This window comes from Aquarana catesbeiana, linkage group LG04, assembly GCF_042186555.1.
Source record: "Aquarana catesbeiana isolate 2022-GZ linkage group LG04, ASM4218655v1, whole genome shotgun sequence".
In the NCBI taxonomy this organism is placed as follows: domain Eukaryota; kingdom Metazoa; phylum Chordata; class Amphibia; order Anura; family Ranidae; genus Aquarana; species Aquarana catesbeiana.
In genome coordinates this window covers 32,409,354-32,422,082 of record NC_133327.1, presented here as the reverse complement: position 1 = coordinate 32,422,082, position 12,729 = coordinate 32,409,354, and the positions used below count along the sequence as shown (strand labels likewise).

General features: G+C 45.2%; 1 protein-coding gene across 4 annotated transcripts in view; it reads left to right on the top strand.

Moving 5' to 3' along the window:
• The window catches only part of HADHB (hydroxyacyl-CoA dehydrogenase trifunctional multienzyme complex subunit beta), a 61,268-nt gene that overhangs the window by 34,797 nt on the left and 13,742 nt on the right, over window positions 1-12,729 (top strand). For all 4 annotated transcript variants that reach the window (XM_073624976.1, XM_073624975.1, XM_073624973.1 and 1 more), the window contains 2 exons: window positions 7,119-7,193; window positions 8,867-9,031. In XM_073624976.1, coding sequence (XP_073481077.1) covers window positions 7,119-7,193; window positions 8,867-9,031 — 240 coding nt within the window. The remainder of the gene's footprint in view (window positions 1-7,118; window positions 7,194-8,866; window positions 9,032-12,729) is intronic.

The following is a 12,729-nucleotide window of genomic DNA, read 5'->3' as shown; positions in this document are numbered from 1 at the left end:
TTAAGGCCAAGAAGTTCTATCTTGGTCTCATCAGACCAGAGAATCTTATTTCTCACCATCTTGGAATCCTTCAGGTGTTTTTTTAGCAAACTCCTTGCGGGCTTTCATGTGTCTTGCACTGAGCAGAGGCTTCCGTCGGGCCACTCTGCCATAAAGCCCCCACTGGTGGAGGGCTGCAGTGATGGTTGACTTTCCACAACTTTCTCCCATCTCCCGACTGCATCTCTGGAGCTCAGCCACAGTGATCTTTGGGTTCTTCTTTACCTCTCTCACCAAGGCTCTTCTCAGTTTGGCCGGACGGCCAGCTCTAGGAAGGGTTCTGGTCGTCCCAAACGTCTCCCATTTAAGGATTATGGAGGCCACTGTGCTCTTAGGAACCTTAAGTGCAGCAGAAATGTTTTTGTAACCTTGGCCAGATCTGTGCCTTGCCACAATTCTGTCTCTGAGCTCTTCAGGCAGTTCCTTTTGACCTCATGATTCTCATTTGCTCTGAAATGCACTGTGAGCTGTAAGGTCTTATATAGACAGGTGTGTGGCTTTCCTAATCCAGTCCAATCGGTATAATCAAACACAGCTGGACACAAATGAAGGTGTAGAACCATCTCAAGGATGATCAGAAGAAATGGACAGTTAAATATATGAGTGTCACAGAAAAGGGTCTGAATACTTAGGACCATGTGATATTTCAGTTTTTCTTTTTTAATAAATCTGCAAAAATGTCAACAATTCTGTGTTTTTCTGTCAATATGGGGTGCTGTGTGTACATTAATGAGGAAAAAAATGAACTTAAATGATTTTAGCAAATGGCTGCAATATAACAAAGAGTGAAAATAGAGAGAGAGATAGATGGAGAGATACATAGATAGAGATAGATCTATATATCTATTCTCTATGTGTGTATAATAATAATAGTGCATGACTGATGAGACATTAGAGTGTAAGCTCCTCTAGTACAGGCATTAACATGACAGGCTCAGTGTTTTATGTACAGCACTGCAGTGAATGTCAGAGCTATATAAATATATTATAATAGCATGTGACTGTGGGGGGAATTAGAATGTTAGCTCATGTGGTGCAGTCTGATTTGAATGGTTTATTATTTTCTCTACATAACTGCGGTATATCTCAAAGCTATATTAATGTATAACCGTGTGTGGTTAGGATGACACATTAGAGTGTAAGCTCCTCTGGTACAGAGACTGATGTGACTGGCTCAGTGGTCTCTGCACAGCACTACGGTATATGTTAGAGCTATAGAGTATGATATTTATTGTTATTATAGCCGTGACATATTCTGCAGTGTTGTACAGAGGGCACTGAGCCAGTCACATAAGCCTTTGTACCAGAGGAGCTTACACTCTCTAATGTCCCCAGTGTTTACACTCTAATGTCTCATCACAGTCATTCTCTGTTGTTATTAAAACTCTTGCTATCTGTGCCTCATTGGGGTAATTTCTCCTCACTTGTCATGTACACACAACAGGAAGTGAGAGAAAATTGTTCCAAAGCAAGGTACATGCACTGCTAGACAGTTGTCATCAGAATGCATGTCCCCTTGAAAGAATTCCTTTCACCTCCTACCCAGCAGGACACAGCACTAGAAATCTGACAACTTTTCTGCCCCTTCCAAAGCATACCGTATATACTCGAGTATAAGTTGAGTTTTTCAGCACATTTTTTTTGTGCGGAAAGTGCCCCCCTCGACTTATACTCGAGTCAAGCACTTTTCTGCAGCATAAAATTTCATTTTCCGAACCGACTTTGGGGCCCGTATCTCAGGGCCAATTTATGCTAGGTGGAGTTCCTAGCACTAAGTGCTTGACATTTTCTGAACCGACTTTGGGGCCCTGTATCTCAGGGCCACTTAGGGCTAGGAACCCCAAATTTGGTGTGCAATCAGTTGTACCATAACATATCCAAAGATGGAGTTCCTAGCACCAAGTGGCCCCGAGATACGGTGTTCCTAGAAAAGTGCTTGACATTTTCTGAACCGATATTTGTGGCCCTGTATCTCGGGGCCACTTGGTGCTAGAAACCCCAACTTTGGATATTTTATGGTGCTAGTTCCACTGGGTTTGCACACCAAATTTGGGGTTCTTAGAACTAAGTGGCCCCAAGATACGGGGCCCCAAATTCGGTCAACTGTGTCCATCTGCAGCAATGTCATTTTGGGACCCTTTGGGTTCAGAGACCCCAAATTTTAGCTGCAGCTAGGGGGCATCTAGGAACCCTTAACTACCGAGTTTGAAGTTCGGGGGACCTATGGCTGCAAATGGGCACAGTGAGGCTGCAAATGGGCATTGTTGACCCTCTTTTCCACTTACAGTAGCTGTGCATTTCTCACCCTCGTCTTATACTCGGGTCAATACATTTTTCCCATTTTTTTTTTTGTGGTAAATTAGGGCCTCGACTTATACTCGGAACGACTTATACTCGAGTATATACGGTATTCAAAAATACCTAAAAAAAAAATAAAGTTTTTTGCCTTTTTAGATGCACTTTACCCATTTTATTGGATACTCTTTCCCCTTTGCAGCCACTAGGTGGCGATCTTGTCATTGTAAATTTGTATTGTCTCAAAGTGTGTTAAGCCAGCCATACATGCATCCAATTTGGCTGGTTTAGCAGGGACCGACCAAATTTTGATCCATGTATAGGCAGGAAGATGGCATTGGCCGGCAGCGATCTCAGGGCTTTTGCATGTCTATATAGGAGGGATGTTACAGGTAAATAACAAGCATAAATACACTAAATGCACATATAATCTTATGGGATGATTTTACTTGATACAAATGATCTGGTGACAGGGTCTCTAAGTCTGCAACTTCCTCAAGAGCTAAAACATCCTGTCTTTCTCTTTAAGCGGAGCTCCAGCCCCACCACCAAAAAATTAAAAGTCGGCACCTACAAATACTGTAGCTGCTGACTTTTAATATTAGGACACTTACCTGTCCAGGTATGTCCACGTTGTCGGCACCCCAGCCGATTTTCAGTCGGCTCTCATGTGCTGCCGCTGCCATTCCTTGTGAGGGAAACCATCAGTGAAGCCTTGCACTTCACAGCTGGTTCTCTACTGCGCATGCACGAAGCACGTTGCGCTTTGTGAATGGCCCGGGGGTGGGGGAAGGAGTAGGGGGGCCGCACTTTTGGGGGACCTGGGTGCGGCGAGGTCACCTGGAAGAGGGGACGGGTACCTGTCAAAAACAGGTACACCCCCCCCCCACACTCCAAAAGGTGCCAAATGTGGAAGCAGAGGGGGGTGGGGGGGAGGCAAACAAGTGGATCTTCCCCTTTTGGGTGGAACTCCGCTTTAAGTAGTCTTCCACAAGAATGATTGCTCAGATCCTTTCTTGTTGTCCTGAAAGATAATATTTTTCAGCTAGATGTTTGAGATGTTTGATTTTACTGAGTATTCAAAGAATATTCGTAGAGTCTTCCCAAAATCAAGACATCTCTCACTACCCACAGATCATGAAGCACGGTGGATCACACCCCCCCACCCCCCACCCCCATAGGTATGTTGACTCATCTCAGTACACAGATATCATGCTCAGGCATTGATTTACATTGTCACCATATTTACTTAGGGTAATCCAAAGTAAAGGTGGCGGCATCTGCTGGGAGCTCGGCTGCCTTTATTCTGAATGCAATGTTGTGATATCTAATGATCGCTGTTCATCATCATGAATACCTTTTACCTTATTTGTCATGACGACCATTGTCACCAGGACAGAAGGTAATACAAAAACAGTTGTCACTGGAACAGGAAGTGAAGGGAAACTTTTACAATAGTGAAAACTAATTCTCATAACTTTAACATTTTTGTAAAGTCTTTTTTTTTCCTATAAAAATAACAAACATGTTACACTTACCTGCTCTGTTGCAGTGGATTTGCACAGAGCAGCCCAGTTCCTCCTCTTCTCAGGTCCCTCCTCTGCTCTCCTGGCCCCTCCCTTCTGTTCAGTGCCCCCACAGTAAGCAGCTTGCTATGGGGGCACCCGAGCCAAGTCACAGCTCCCTGTGTCCATTCAGACACGGTGCCCCACCCCTCTCTCCCCTGATTGGCTAGCAGACATTGAATGACAGCAGCGGCAGCCAATAGCGCCGCTGCTGTGTCTCATCCAATCAGGAGTGAGAATCTCGAACGGCTGAGACAGTCGTGGACATCGCTTAACAGAGAGGGGACCTCAGGTAAGTTTTAGAGGGGCTGAGCGGGGAACTGCACAAAGAATAGAATAGAATGCACTAGATAAAAAGCCTTCTGACTTTACAACTCCTTTTTTTTAAAAGATTTTTTTTTTTTCACCCCACTTCCTGTTATGTCACAGGAACATGAAATACTGGACAATCTGCTTATCAAGACAAAGGACAAAAACAAGCTTACTATGATTGTAACCATTCTCATATCAAAAACAAAAGGCCAAAAGTAAAAGGCTATAGATAACCATTGAAAACTGACGTTTAGTCCTGGTTCACACTGATGCAGAGCAGGATTTGCAGAGATTTCTGTGCGTTTCCTGCACCATATTACAAACGCACTTTGTTCATGCAAACCACTGCAGGTGTCAATGTTAAGTTAAAAAATGGGTCACAAAACGCAGTGCAATTGGCTGAACACCCATGCGATCCAATTCCAGTGTGGCAAAAAAAAGTGCACGCACCATTTTTGTGCTTTTGTTTTGAGCCATTCAAAATAAATAAGCTCAAATTGCACTTTAAAGAATAGCATGTGATTTGAACAGGAATGCAGTGCGATTCCTGTCTGAATCAAATGCGGTTTCCCGCACCGCATGAGTGTGAACCAGCACTCAAAGTGATTAAGCTTTATTTTATTTTTTTTTATATAAAGTAACAAACCTGTTCTACTTACCTGCTCTGTGTAATGGCTTTGCATGAAGCAGCCCGATCTTCCTCTTCTGGGTTTCCCCCACCGAGTGCCTCCCATAGAACATCGTTTTCTGTGGGGGCACTCGTGTGGGCTCATTCCTGAGCTGCCCTGTCTGCGTCTATTGGCACAGACAGCGTGGCTTGGCCCCGCCCTGCCCCCCTCTCCCTTTTTTTTTTTTTGATTGACAGCAGCGGAGACCAATGGCTCCCGCTTGTTTCATTCTACCCTGTGTGAAGAGAGAGAGCAGAGGAAGCCGCTGCTTTTGTGCACAGTGCTGGATCAATATCAAGCTCAGGTAAATATAAGGGGTAATTGACACAGAAGGTTTTTTTACCTTTTTAATGCATAAAATGCATTAAGGTAAAAAATGTTTAGGCTTTAGAAGCACTTTAATCTGTTTTATATTTTGCCTGCCCTGGTTCCTTTTTTCCCTCCTCAAAATGCTAACAAAACTTATAAATAAAACCTTCCTGTTTTCATTGTATACCATATTTTACACCCAGTAATATCACTGCATGTCAGTATTTCTCTATACATTGCAGGCAGATCATGGCGGGTAGGAGGGTCTGGCAGGTTACTGTACACAGCTTCCCGAAAGCTTCACAGCCCCTGCCTCAGTACTCTTCTCGAAAGCCCTTAGCCCTTATAGAAGCAATGGGTCGGCTCCTGGGAGGAGTTATGTAAATATTAATATGTCGTAATTGGTGGCTGTCGGTCTGGAGGAGTGGTTGGCCCTAGGCAAGGTGTATTTGCATGTGATGTGGAGCCTCCATGACTCAAACAACTTAATTCCAATGAATTTATTCTGGCTGGCCAGGGAGACTCAGACTGGGGAGGAAAGGCCTAGATCAGGGGTAGTCAACCTGGGGTCCTCCAGCTGTTGCAGAACTACAAGTACCACCATGCCTCTGGGAGTAATTGTAACTGCCAGCCTTGCAATGCCTCATGGGAAATGTAGTTCCACAACAGCTGGAGGGCCCCATGTTGCTTACCCCCCTTTGCCTAGATGATGTTGTTGCATGTCCTTCAGCCTGGAAATGAGGTGGGCTCTGTGTGACTTGCTGCAGCTTCTAATGCACATTGTGAGAAGCTCACAGTGTGCAGTGAAATCAGAGTAAATAATTTCAAAACGGATGAGTCTGTAAAGCTGTGGGGAAGGTTGGAGGTCAGATTTATAGTTTTTCTGTTCAGTCAATTGTTTGGAAAAAAAAAAAAAGAGGCACTCATAGCTTAAAGTGGAACTTTAGTCCAGAAAATTTTAATAAAAACATAAAAAAAATGAAAAGTCAGCAGCTACAAAATACTGTAGCTGCTGAATTTTAATATAAGGGCACTTACCTGTCCAGGGATCCCACGGTGTCGGCACGCCTAGCCAATTTGTCAGTCTGCTTCGGGTGCAGGCGCCGGCATCTGTAGTAAGGGAAACAGGAAGTGAAGCCTTGCGGCTTCACAGCCTGTTTCCGACTGCACATTCTGTGCGCATTGTGTTTTCTAAATGGTCCCGCCGTCTTCTGGGACCTCTGTGTGTCCCAGAATGCAGCGGGAGGGGCCAGAAATATCGTAGATCGCCAAGCGATCTTATCCGGAAGTGGGAGCGGGGACCTGTCAAAACCAAATCCATTTTTTTTTTTTTGTTATTGGATGTGTTTTATAGCAGAAAGTAAGAATTTGTCAGCCTTTTTTTGTTTATAGCACAAAAAATAAAAACTGCAGAGGTGAGAAAGCTCTATTTGTGGGGAAAAAAGGACATCAGTTTTATTTGGGAACAGCATCTCAAGTGCACTTGTCAGTTAAAGTAAGTAACGTAGTGCCGCATCGCAAAAAAATGGCCTGGTCATGAAGGGGGGTAAATCTTCTGGAGGGCAAATGGTTAAGAGATCTGCTGATGTCTAAAAGGGGCAAGCAGTAGAAAAAAAATCAATCACCCACAATTCTATTTAGTTTAAGTGATATTGACACCAACACAGAGTCCCTTCTAAACTAAGCCTACTCTGTAAAAGAGGAGAGAGTCTATACTTCCCTTTGTTTTCAAACTCTGCTGTGTCTTGCGTTTTCTGGGTGTGTTAGTTCCTACCTCTCCTGCCAGCTCCTGGGTCATCATAGGATGTACAAGCCAGTGGGAGGAACAAGTTTTCCACACACCTAGAACATTGAATTCTACAAAAAGCATGTCCTGCATCAGCAGACCTCGAGGGTCCTTGTTAACATTGTGTTTTTTCTCCATGTACAGGGGCAGATCCTGGCCAATTTGAAAGCAATGGATTCTGACTGGTTTGCCCAGACCTACATGGGAAGGAAGACAAAGGTGACTTGCCTAGCTTTTTTTTTTTTTTTTTTTTTTTTTTTTTTGTTATTAATAGAATACATTTTAGCCCTCAGCTCTGGAAATGACTGCTGCTCATAACAACCAATCAGATTTTTACGTTTTTTATTTATTTTTTCTTTTAATTATTTTTTACTGGCCATTAGAGATGGGCTCAGGCGTGTTCGGGATCCTAGTCCCAACCCACCTGCCCCTTCCCCCCCCCAGGAAGCCGACACTGCACACTACTAATCACAGGCAGTGAGACATTTCCCGGTCTTTGCAGCTGCGTACCAGGAAATGTCTCAATGCCTGTGATTGGTGGTGTGCAGTGTCGGCTTCCTGGCGGGAACGGGCAGGTGGGTTGGAACTAGGATCCTGAATACGCCTGAGCCTATCTCTACTGGCCATCTGTCGAGGACTGCACAGTAGAGAGCATAACTCCACCTCCTAGAGGCAGGAAACACAACAGGAAGGATTTTGAAAGGGTAGTCCCAGGTCTAGTCCTCTAGTCCAGGTCTAGTTTAAAGATCCTCTAAAAAATCTTGAATTGGTTAAAATAAATGCATCTTAATCACAAAACAGATGCCTCTCAGATAATTTCCATAAGGAACATCTTATCCATCCATTAGTTCTTCATTTAAAGTACGACCTCTAATATCTGGCCCTAATGCATTTCGAGGAAGCACCTCTTCATCAGAGCATCACTGGAGTTGCCTTTTATAAAGAGTGCGTTAGCCAGGATTTTGGAGGGCGATCTTTGAAGGAAGCACTTAACAGATGGAGGAGATGTTCCTTAGGCTCCTTTCAGACTGGGGCGTCGGCGGTAAAGCGCCGCTAAAAATACCTGCCTTACCGTCGTTTTTGCAGGGGTTTTTGGACACTAGTGGGGAGCTTTTAACCCCCGCTAGCGGCCGAAAAAAGGTTAAAACAGTGGCGCTTTGCTGGCGGTTCAGCTGCGCTGCCCAATAATTTCAATGGACAGGAGCGATGTATACACTGCTCCTTCACCGCTCCAAAGATGCTTCTTGCAGGAGTTTTTTTTTTAACGTCCTGCCAACGCATCGCCCCAGTGTGAAAGCCCTCGGGGCTTTCACACTGAGACTGCAGGGAAGCCGTTTTTCAAGCGCTTTACAGGCGCTATTTTTTTAGCCCAAAAGCACCTGAAAAACGCCTCGGTGTGAAAGGGGTCTTATAGAAATTTTGTGAGAAACCTGTCTTTACGCCGCGTTTTGTGAGTACAATATATTTATTTTAACCAATTAAAGATTTTTGAAGATTTTGCACCATGCCAGTGCACTCTGCTTCATTCACAGTTTTTCTGAGGATTGCTGGAGAGAGAGCTTCAAGGAAGTGGATGTTTTTTTCTACTACATTAGGTTGAGGAAAGACCAATAATAGACTGGTAATAGAACTTTAGCAGACAGACATATAGATTCCATTGCTGTTGAGTGAGTTTATTATTTTTGGTTGTTGCTGCCAATCAATAGGTTTACTTTAAACTGTATGTCCGGCATTGCCCAAATTCACCCCCCAAACCTCTCCCCTCATTCTCTAAATCTTGTTCCGTCGTTGTTGTTGTTGTTGTTGTTGTTGTTGTTGTTGTTGTTTTTGTTTTTTTATGTTCCTGCAGTGAGAAACGGCTTTTATTTACTCCCTCTGGCAAATTCTTTCAGGTCGGCGCTCCTCCCCTGGAAAAGTTTAACACCTGGGGTGGATCACTGTCTCTTGGTCACCCTTTTGCCGCTACGGGTGTTCGGCTGGTGATGGCTGCTGCTCACCGACTAAAGAAGGAAGGAGGACAGTATGGACTGGTAGCAGCGTGTGCTGCTGGAGGACAGGTGAGCTTTTCACACAGTCTACTCAGTGTCTTTTGTTTTGGATTTTATGTTCATTGGATCTGCTCAATCTTTGCCATATGTGTGCGGTTTTCTAAATACAAGTGCTTGTATGAGCAGCCATGATTGCTTATTATTTGTATAATAAGTTTTTATTTTTAGAACAAGACATTACATGACATGTCCAACAGTGCAAATCCTGTAAACAATGGCCTCGCAGGGTCATTTCAGTAACAATATGCAATATGTGGGTTGAACAAACACATACATTACTATTAATCTAATGTAAAGTGCTCTTCCAGGGATAACTCTGTGAGACCCGCCAAGGGAGTAATCAGGAGCTCTGGAAGCCCCATGTTTTCATGAAGTATGCAAATGAAGCGGGGCCCGCCTAAGGGCTCTTGAGGGTGTATTTTAGTTGGGGGACTCTCCGGAATGTGCGGGGTACATAGCCCGGTGGCCCACGCCCGGGGCAGGAAGGGGGGGCCCAAAACCTCCATCAATCCGCCTCCCGCTCCCACGTGGGCCCCCGCGACCCCGCAACAGTGATTTATTCATGTAAAATTTATCTGGCTCTTGGAAAACCGGAGATCTCCCCCGGCGGATTTCGTTTCTATATTGAACAGCTCATACTTAGCTGATTCGCATGAGTTTCCCTAATATTAAATCAAAATAACAATAGAGAGACACAGAAATAAATAGGAATAATAAAAAAGAGAGAGGTGGGGGGGTACAGTAAGAGTGAGAAGAGGGAATTGGAGAAGGAAGGGGGGGGATGGGAAAGGGAGAGGGAATGGGTCAGGTTACCTGCAAGTACTGGTAGGCTTCCTCTGCCTCTGCGACGGACCCCTCGGAGCTGAATTCGTTATTCCTCGGATAGGTCAGGTTTTAGGGTCATGCCTACAGGGTTGAGTTTTTGTTAGCCTAAGTACTCTAAGAGTAGGGTCTGCCAGTTCCAGTAGTGCAACGTCTAGACTAGACGACACTGTGGTGGAGTCAGAGGTGTATTCAGCCCATGGCATCCAGATTGCATGGAATCGGTCTTTGTGGCCTTTATTGGTCGCCACCCAATCCTCGGCCTCCCGGATCTCACTAACCTTTCCGATCCACTCAGCACGTGTGGGGGTCGTATGTTTTTTCCAATGGATTGGGATCAGGCGCCTAGCCGCATTTAATAAGTGCGGCAGCATACTTTTCTTGTATTTTCGTAGTGAGATCGGGGGGACCTGCAGGAGAAAGTAGGTCGGGAGTAAGGGGATTTCTATCTCTGTCACTATTTTGATTTGGTTACGTATATCTTCCCAAAAGGATTTAATTTGAGGGCAATCCCACCATATGTGTTTCAGTGTACCTTTCTGACCACATCCTCTCCAGCACAGCTCGGATGTGGAAGGGTAGAAGCGGGCCAAGTCCGCAGGTACTCTGTACCAACGGGATAGCAGCTTAAAGTTCGTTTCCTGGGTCTTAGACTCTATTGAAGATGAATGAGTAAGCTGATACAAGTGAGTTAAGTCTGTCTTTGCAAATACGATGCCCAGGTCCTTTTCCCAACGTCTGATAAATGCGGGTGTGGTGTTAGGGAATGAGGAACCTAGTAGTTTATAGAGTTCCGAGACCAAGTGTGGTGTAGGTTCTTCTGCAATAAAGAGTTTTTCAAGGTGGGTGAGAGAAGAAGGGTCTCTAATCTTATGGCCTTGTAATTGAAAGAAGTGATGCAGTTGTCTGTATTTCCAGAAGTTCATTGGGGTGCCCTGTCTGCCTGTAGGCAGAGATTCGTAGCCCAGGAGTTTGCCGTCTTTCATGAGTTTGCCACAACTGGCGTCCCCCCCCCCCCCAGCCACGATTCAAAGAAACCTATTTGTTCTCCCGGAGGGAACCAGAGGAAACCTCCCAATGGGGCCAGTGGGGACACCGAGGGAGCCAATTTTAGCAGCGGGTTAATCTTATCCCAGGTTGACAGTACCTGGGTTGTCAGGGGGGACGTTGTCTCCGACAGTCCTCTATGCTCTCGGGACAGCCAGGGAGCATATGATAAGTTCCTACCCGCTAAACATTTCTCTAGTGGTACCCAAATCTTAGAGCAAGAGTGGAAACGCCAGTTGAGCATCCTCTGTATCGCTATAGCCCAGTAGTATCTTCTGACATCTGGAAGGCCTAGGCCTCCGTTTTGTTTCGAGCGTCGTAGGACTCGTAGAGCTATCCTAGGTTTGCGCGCATTCCATATGAATTCGGACAGTATGCTAGATATTTTATCAAAAAAAGATCGGGGTAATCGAATTGGTAGCATCTGTAAAAAGAACAGTATGCGTGGTAAAATATTCATTTTTATTATGTTCACCCTTCCCAGCCATGTGAAGGCCGTCTGTGTCCATTGGGATAGGTCTTTCTTAATGGTAGTTATCAGTGGGAGGTAGTTTGCGGTATATAGGCTGTTAAAATTATCTGTGAGTTGTATACCTAGGTATCGAATAGCCGACGTGGCCCAGGTGAAGGGAAAGGCTGATTTAAGGCTCATTGTTAATTGGGGTGACATGCAAATAGGGAGTATTTCTGACTTTGAAAAATTAATTTTAAAATTTGAAAGAAACCCAAAGAGCTTCAGTTCCTTCATCAGGTTGAGCAGTGAGATCAGGGGGTTTGAAACATGGAACAGGACATCATCAGCATATGCCGAGAGTTTATGCTCCGTGTTACCAACTGTGAGACCCTTAATGTCGGGGTTAGCGCGTATTGTGCAGAGCAAAGGCTCCAGTACTAAGGCGAACAAGAGAGGTGATAGGGGGCACCCCTGTCTCGTGCCATTTCTGATGGGGAAGCGAGCCGAGAGGGTTCCATTTACCTTGACTTGTGCGCAAGGTGTCGAGTATAGTGCTAAAATAGAGGACAGCATTCTCGGACCCATTCGCAGTGATCGAAGCACCTCCGTCAGGTAAGACCAGTCAACGCGATCGAACGCTTTTTCAGCGTCTGTTGACAGTATGAGGTAAGGCTGTGGCTCGGGGCGGGCACGGGCCCAGTGAGTAAGGTGTACCGCTCTGATAGAGTTGTCCCTGGCTTCTCTACCTGTTATGAATCCCGTTTGGTCTGGGTGGATAATGTCGGGTATAAGGTATTTAAGTCTGTTTGCTAGTGTTTTCGCTAAAATTTTTATGTCTAGGTTAAGGAGCGATATTGGCCTATAGCTCAGGGGTACGGTGGGATCCTTGCCCTCTTTCGGGATTACAGTGATGTGTGCCAGAAGTGCCTCTGATGGGATAATTCTTCCTTCTGCAATAGAATTAAAATATTTGCACATGGGTGTCTCTAGGTGAGTCAGGAAGGCTTTATAGTATGCCTTAGTGAACCCGTCAGGTCCAGGACTCTTTCCGTTGGGCAAGGAATTCACCGTGGCCCGAAGCTCATTTAGGGTGATTGGGGCGTCTAGGTCTGAGGATTGCTCTTCTGTAAGTGTCGGGAGTTTGGCTGCAGTCAGATAGTCTCGGATCGCGTTTTGTCTATTGTCCCGTGACGTAGGGGAGGGGTCAGAATCTATGTTGTACAATTTAGCGTAGTAAGCTCGAAATTCAGCAGCAATTTTAGATGGGTGTAGAATCGGTGTTCCCGAGGCGCTATGTAGTTTATGTATATATGTCTGGGCTTGACGTTTCCGGAGGGCCCGGGCCAGCATGCGGCCGCATTTGTTTCCGTGTTCATAGTACCTG